Below are 8450 nucleotides of genomic sequence, written 5' to 3'. Positions count from 1 at the left end.
TTTTTTTTTTTTTTTTGACAAAATTATGTTGTTGATATTGAAAAGTTATCTTTTCAATGATTATTGAAATAAAACTTTTTTCATGAAAACTTTTCACTACCATATCTCTGGTCACTTATATAAATACAAAATCTTAAGAAAAAAAATTTTTCAGAAAACTGATATCACAGAGTACAGTTTGGAAGCTTTATCTCGAAGCAGAGTGAAGAACATAACTCTTATAGGTCGACGAGGTCCACTCCAAGTATCATTTACTATCAAAGAATTTCGTGAAATACTTAAATTACATGGAGTTAGCACAAAATTTCAAAATGGACAAATGAATGGCATTGATGAGCTTATTGGTGGTAATTATTTATTTTTCCCTTCTTCTGATTATATCAATATTAGCCTATAAGATAATTATTTTTATTATTAAATGTTTCATTTTTATGAAATATCTTAAAGAATAAATGCATATACTTATTAAAAGTATATGTTTGTTATACTAGTTACTTGTTAAGTCTACCTAGCAAGTGTGTTAAATTAGTCTTATATAATAATATATAACTAACCACTAATAATATGTGCAGGATAAATTTGTATATAAGTATATCTACATTTCTAAATTTGAATGATAAATAAAAATGATATTCCATAATTTAAATGATAGTTTAAGTTTTTCGCAATTCTAAAAAAGAAAAAATATGGTTTAAAATCCTCCAAATATTATCATTTGTAAATATAAAAGAAAATTATGTCTATTTAAGCACACTGCTCTTTTTATAAAGAATAACATAACCCATTTAAAATAAAACCTGTTTTTCTAAATTAGCTTATTTTTCTCCATATGTAGTTTCACCTTTACTGTTATTTAAAATTTACTGAATATACATTATATTTGAAAATGTGATTGTTTATTTTGTCCTATGGAAAAATTTTCTTCAAATTTCCTTTATTTAGAAAAAAATTAAAAGATTTTAGAAATATTAAAACTTTTATTTATATTTTCAGGTTTACAAAGGCCTCGCAAACGTTTAATTCAACTCATGTATGATGCATCAAAAAATAATATTGATGAAGAAAAGAAATTCAATATTTTATTTCTAAGAACTCCTATATTAATAGAAGGATCTGAACATGTAAAAGGAATTTTACTATCAAAAAACTTATTAGAAGGTTCATAAGTTTAATCTTAATAATACTAAAAAAAAGTAAACAACTAATGTTATAACAATGTTAGTGTAGCAGGAAGATCTATTTAAAAAAATATAAATCATTATCATTTTTTGGTTATTTATGTATATTATTTTAATTAGTAATGATAAAGCTATGTGCTAAATTTTTTTTTCATAAAGATTATTCTTAAATAATTTTGGATTTATACATTCAAATAAGCTATAAAATGTTCAATACTTTAATGTATAGGTGTAATTTAAAAATTATATATATAAAGATATAGAATTTAGCTTCTCTATTAGATTTATTTGTCTCCTCCCTTCTATTTTTAAAGGTATAGTTTTTTTTTTGTGTGGATACAAATATGTCTGAAAGCTCAGGTCTCTACAGCCCCTATGGAAGTACACTAAATTTTTACTATTGAAATAAAATATACTATAATGAAAGACCATTTTATTACAAAAGGTTTATATTTATGGACATTTTTTCAATGCAAAGTAAGGATAATGGAATAATTGTTACTCTAAGAATTTAAATGAATATAAGTAGACATGCTCCTAATAGTTAATTTATGTACTGACATTAAACCGAGAAAAATGGAGTCATTTATATTTATACATAGTCATATGTACATCTTCTCTCATTAAATTTATGGTGAATTTTTTTCATTTTTCATATCTAATTTGTTATTACTAAATGTACATAATATTACTTATCTCAATAGTTTTTAGCATATGAGTTATATTTAGGAATTCACGATTGTCTCTATAAAAGCGAAGTGTAACCCCCATCTTTTTTGTTTTTATTAAAACATTGGATAGTTTAATTTTAATTTATCAGAACTTTAGAATTTGTTCTATAAAATGATTAATAAAGGTCCACTTTTTAAAAATAAAAAAGTTTTTAGCTTAATGCTTGTTCAGAGATTCTGACACCTCTGGAAATTTCGCAGTCCCAATCCTTCTGGGTTAGTTACATACCTAATAAAATCTAAAATTTTGCACAATTGCATACTTATTAATATATATATATAGGAAATTTATCACTTTTATTTATTTGTTTGTTTGTTTCAACAGACTGTTCAATAAAAATTGAATATCAAATGATTATTTACATTGATAAAAATACATATTAAAAATTGTTCATTTAGTGATAATAAAATTAGAATACAAAACAAATACATAAAAATTATACAAAAAAATATGAACTTCAAATTATTGTATTAATTTATTATTAAAACATTAATTTATAAAAGTAATTAATGACCAAATATATAACTTTGAATAATTATATTTAGGAGAGAAAGCAAAAATAACAGAACAAAAAAATAAACTTAAATGTGATATAATTTTCCGCAGTATTGGTTATAGAAGTATCCAAATAGATCCTGAAATACCATTTGATAAATTGACTTCAACGGTTCCTCAAAACACAGGTACATATCTTAATAGTTTCTAATAAAATTTAAATTATTAAACACCTACTAAATTATTTAACTTTTAAAGGTTTATATAGTGTGGGATGGTTGTCATCAGGACCAGTAGGAGTAATTCTATCTACCATGAGCCAAGCTTTTCAAATTGCTGAGCTAGTTGGAAAACATTTTAATGAAGGGTTGATTAATGAACCTAAACCAGGATATAATAATATTTCCAGACTTCTTCTCAAAAGAAGTAAGTGTAACACTAAATCAGTTAAATATTAGTGAGTTAATTCCACTTGTAAAATTTTAGATGTTATAACAGTTGATTGGGAAGGATGGACTAGAATTGATAAAGAAGAAATCACAAGAGGCATGAAATCTAATAAAATAAGGGAAAAAATTGTGGATATAGATGAAATGGTTCAAATAGGAGGCAATATATAGAGATTTAATTTTATTCGGCTGTATATTTTTATTTTTATATTTTTTTTGTTAAATATAAAAACATATCTATTTATTAATACTTGAAATTTGTATTTTAATGTAGAGCATAATTTTGTTGAAATGTATTAATGTTTTAAGTAAAAAATGAACATAAAATACAAAATTAGTAAACATTATGATTTGATGGATTAACACAAGGTACAATTATGTTATACTGGATTATACAGAGTGTTCAATAAGTAAGGAAACTGGTGAATTGTTATAAACAATGAGAATAGAAACCCTTTACCATAATTACTGAATACCCTATATGTTTTCACCTGAATGTGTTAAAGCATTCGTAGATTGTCATATTGCTTGAAATATTTACGGATGTGTCCACGTTTTCAGTTTAGAGCTGACGTTTCGGACTCGTTGCAGAGTCCATCTACTTAACAGTATAGTTACAACGACTAATCTGTAACTATTGCTCTGAAGATAGACTCTGCAACAAATTCAAAACTGCAGCTCATAACTGGATGTGACTTGGACAAAAGAGGATATTTCTGTTACTAGATATATTTGGAAAAAGTATTTTTTAATTATTTTTTAGGTTTACTAATAGTCGAGAAATTATTTCATAACAAATGCCTATAAGCAACAATTTTTGCAAACATTTTATATTATGAGTGACAGTGATTATTATAAACAATCTTATAAACCTACTAACGTCAAATTTATAACCCTAATTTATTGATTTTATGGAAAATTCACATTATTAATGTAATTCGAGATTACTTAGAATTTTTATATGAATTTTAGAGTATAATGATTCAATAGGCGAAAGATGAATAGTTATTATTAAAACACTATTAGAAATTTAAAAGCAAATGATTTAATTTAGAGAGTTAATACTCGTATTCAAAAGTTCTCAGACACTTAATTAACAGGTATGTTAACAGAGAATGACCCGGGTCCATAAAAAATTCTCGTAATAATGAAAAAATATATAATTTAGTAACATTAAGTTATTTTCGTCGACAGACTTTGAAGTAATTATGGAAAATATTGAATAGTAACTATCGAATTCCATAGTTAGTTAGTCTATTAGAATAGTTTTTAAACTTTTAGTAGTTTTTTCAAATAGTAGATATTGTATGCTAAAAATAAACTAGCTGCATAAAAAACATTAGATAGTTTAAAATACTCATCACTATTTTGAAGGGCTTTAAATGTCTCTAAATGAAGAATTTATAAGTATTGATTTTACATGTAGCTCTCCTAAACACGTAACTTAAATATTTGTAGCCTCCTAAACAATTTACTATATGACTAACTTTTTTTAGACATATATATATATAGACTCGTTGCAAAGTCTTCAGAGAGACAGTTACAGGTTCGTGGTCGTAACTATACTGTCGGCTTAGTATGTTTACGATATGTTTTTATATCAGTTGATAACTGATAACATCGATGTTGTTTATCTGTTGTTGTTTTTGTCGTGTTGTTGTTGACAACTGTCAGTTTGTTGTTTACATCCGGTTTTTATTTTTGTTTTTGTTTACAGCATCTTGGCATTTATATTTTTCTTTTCTACATTAAGTTATTTTCTTTGTTGATTTCTTGTTGCCTGGTGTATGAAAGATAATCAAGTCTTGTTAACAGTCCATCCATTGCTCTGTTATAATATTCTGGACATTTTTTGATTACCAATGTAGAAAAGGAAGAGTTAAATGCCAAGAATACCGTAAACAACAACAAAAACTAAAACTCGATGTAAACAACACACTGACAGTTGTCAACAACAACACGACAAAAACAACAACAGATAAACAACATCGATGTTATCAGTTATCAACTGATATATAAACATACTGTAAACAAGCTAAGCCAACAGTATAGTTACAAGCACAAAAATATGGATACATCCGTAAACATTTCAAGCATTAAATATATATATATATAATTTTTTTTAGATTCTATGCGATACTGAGAAGGTATTAATTTTACTATGATATGTTTAGTTATTTTTTTTTGTGTCAGTCACTATTTTTTCTCGGTTCTCACTGGACCGATTTTTCCTAAAAATACGTCAAAAGTTCACAAATCATATCTAGTTGAAGATATTACACTCTAAAATTAGAAATTTTCTCTCGTTCACCATAAATGGTGAATATCCCCCCAAAAATTACGATTTTTAAAATTGGTAAATTTTGATATTTTTTTCACTTTTTTTAAAAAATTGCCATAATTTATTAAAAAGTGAACAAATCAAAATATTTTTTTTTCAATTAAAACCTTAGATGTTTCCCTTTCATCTGATATCAGTTTTTTTTGAAAATCTAACACTTGACCTGCTCACGGGGGGTATTCAAAATAGAAACTTCTTTATAAAAGTCGAAATTTTCAACTTAACTTTTGAAAATGTTCCAGAAATACTGTGTCCTTTAAAGATATGTTAAATTAAAACTTATGTTACGTACTATAAATTAAAAAAAAAGTATTGTCCCCACAATTTATCTTCTACGTGCAAATGGCTGCCGTAGTTAAAAACGTGCTTTTTTGTGTTAAAATTCTCGATTTCATATTTTACATTTTCAACTTTAAATTGCTATAACTTTTTGAAAAATGTATGGTTCAACACGATTTTTTTTTAGAAATCCATTATATGTACTCCTTTTTATACAACATATTTTTTCTTTTAATCAACCCATTTCTCCTTATACAGGGAGCGTTAAAAACTTAAAAATTACGTATAAAAAGCTATTTTTTCAACTTAAGTTTTGAAAATGTTCCTGAAATATTACGTCCTTTAAACAAATGTTAAATTAAATCTTATTTTACGTACTATAATTTAAAACAAAAATGTGTCCCGACCACTTGCCTTTTATATGTAATCAAAAAAATATTATTTTTGTGTAAAAAGTCACCGTTCTTTATATTATCATAATTTTTTACATCAATTTTAGTTTCGATGAACGGCTGAGATGGTATTAATTTTTTATTTCAATATTTTAGTTCAAACAGTATAGTCATACAATAGGGAGTGCTATGTATAGAAAAGTAATATACAAAGATAGTCAATTTTTGTTGTTGTTAAATTGAGTATCTTTAAACAGTCTATTGTATGTACAGTTTGGTTTGGTATCAAATATTATTTAAAAATATAGTTTGAAGAGTGTTTTAGACTTAAGTTACACAACGTTTTTGTGTTCAACTATATTTTGATAGAATTTAATAGTGTTCAAAATTACTCAAACAAAACTACAATATAATTAAGATATAATTATGATAATATATTTTCTATTTTTGAAGAAACATAGAATTTGTTAGCCAAATAATCAATTTAAATGCTCTTATGCTTAAAAAAAATATTCTTCACAATAAAAAAAAATTACTTAAATGTATATGTTTCATGATAAATAATTAATTTTTATACTGGTCAAAATATTTACTATGGAAACGATAATTTATGTAACGAACTAATAAACCAAAGATTTTAACGACAGTTGATTTGAAATTAGAAGCGGTAAAAAGAATATTGCCCATAAGTGCTGACTAAAAGGCTATTGCAAAATTCAGTGGAGACATTAAGACACTTGGCAAGGCGGAACAGTTCTGTATGAAGCTTAACGAAATTCCGTGTTATCAGTTGAAGATCGACCTTAGAATGTTAAAGGAAGAGTGGCCTCTCATATATTCGGAATCTCTTGAGACTTTAAAAAATTATCAACAGACTTGTTCCACTTTAATTAATGACAAATCGTTGATACAATTTTTGTCCGTTATATTACATTTACACAATAAATTGAACGCAATAAGTGTGAATGATATTTTTAAGTCTTTATAATGAGAATTTTTTAGTATGAAATCAATACGCATTAATATGTTGTATTAATTTTATACTCAAATGACATATATTTAAGAAACACACAAAGTTGTATATTATTTTATCGTTAATATATTTTGTTTTTCATGCTTATTGAGTAATTATTATTACTTGAAACTACAAAATCAAAAGAAAATATAATAATGTATTATACGTTAAAAAAGTTAAATAATAATATGATATTAATTAAAACATGATTATATTAGGGAAGTTATGCTGGTGAAGCATACGGTTTCATATTGGGTACTTTGCCTAAATTAAAGGATAATCGATCTATCAAACCAAACGTTACCTTCTCATCCACTTGGCTGTAGAAATGGCTGAAAAGTGTACAAATAACACTTTTAGTTTTTTGAAGTTGTGTTCGTCATTGAATAAATTGTCAAAAACTTTGTTTGAATCTTTGGTAATCGAGCTTCGTAATTGTTCTCGTCAGATAAAAAAATTTAAATCTGAACTAGCACAAAAGAGCTATTCTAAAGTTATTAAGGAATATCTAATAGAGTTTACCAGTCAAGCAGACAAGGATATTGATGTGCTTAATGATAATTTTAAAGCAACGGTAGATCACATACAAAGTTTATCATCTCATTTTGGCGAGGACTTAAAATCTTTTAACGTGGAAGAATTTTTTTCTACACTCCATAAATTCTTTGAACAAATTGATATTATCGTTAAAGAAAATGATAAAAACAAATCTTATACTGAATCTAAGGTTAAGAATGATCAAAAGAACGGTTTTACAAGCAAATATGTTGATACCAATGTTATTAAAAATACACTTTCCAGATCCGTAAACAGACAACTCAGTAATAGAGAATTGCTTATGAAACAAATAAAAAAGGCTCTTTTTCTTTAAAAAGTATTCATTGATCATATTCCTACTTATGAAAAAGTGTAATTTGAACATTTTTTTTCTACTTAATTTTTATTTTTTATTCCTGATTGTATATTTCACTTATTATGATTTAATTTTTTTTTTCTGAAATTATTATTATGCACATGCATTTTATTTTTCTACTTTGGTTTTTACTTAATTTTCCTTATACTTATAAATGTTTTTATGTATATTTTCGTATTGCAAATAAAAAAAATTATTGTTAATATATTGGTTGCAATTAATGAAATACTGAGTCTTTCAAATCTATATCAAATTTATGTTTTTAATGTAAGTAATAATATTAAAAAAAAATCTCTCATCAAAATTTCTATTACGTGAAATTAATAATCCATGTAAAAACATACTATTTCCACAATGTAAATGTACTTAAATATTAAAAAAGAAAAATATCTCGCCAATTGGTTTTCTTTAAATAATTTGTTTTTTAAGTAAAATTTCGATTATAATTTTTCATTTTTTTTTATGTGTTTTATATACGTAATCGCATTGAAGCGTTTTATGATAGTCATGTTATTACTGTCAGTTTTCAATCTATTTCATTGTATAATGATGAATTTAAAAAAATGTATAGATTGAAATTTTATTTATTTTTATAACAAGTTTTGTAATATTACTTTGAAAGTTTACAAAGTAATGAAAACCATAAATTGTTTGGC

The 8450-nt window shown here is 25.0% G+C and overlaps 1 protein-coding gene across 4 annotated transcripts in view; it reads left to right on the top strand.

Moving 5' to 3' along the window:
* The window catches only part of LOC126903843 (NADPH:adrenodoxin oxidoreductase, mitochondrial), a 6074-nt gene extending 2970 nt beyond the window's left edge, over positions 1-3104 (top strand). For all 4 annotated transcript variants that reach the window (XM_050682349.1, XM_050682347.1, XM_050682348.1 and 1 more), the window contains exons 5-9: positions 155-347; positions 994-1158; positions 2456-2593; positions 2664-2831; positions 2892-3104. In XM_050682349.1, coding sequence (XP_050538306.1) covers positions 155-347; positions 994-1158; positions 2456-2593; positions 2664-2831; positions 2892-3025 — 798 coding nt within the window. In that variant the 3' untranslated portion in view covers positions 3026-3104. The remainder of the gene's footprint in view (positions 1-154; positions 348-993; positions 1159-2455; positions 2594-2663; positions 2832-2891) is intronic.
* The last annotated feature ends 5346 nt before the right edge of the window (positions 3105-8450 follow it).

The sequence above is a fragment of the Daktulosphaira vitifoliae genome, unplaced genomic scaffold (genome assembly GCF_025091365.1).
Source record: "Daktulosphaira vitifoliae isolate Bord-2020 unplaced genomic scaffold, ASM2509136v1 Scaffold_4, whole genome shotgun sequence".
NCBI classification, from domain to species: domain Eukaryota; kingdom Metazoa; phylum Arthropoda; class Insecta; order Hemiptera; family Phylloxeridae; genus Daktulosphaira; species Daktulosphaira vitifoliae.
Note: the sequence above shows the minus strand (reverse complement) of the source record. Positions and strands in the feature narration are given on the sequence as shown.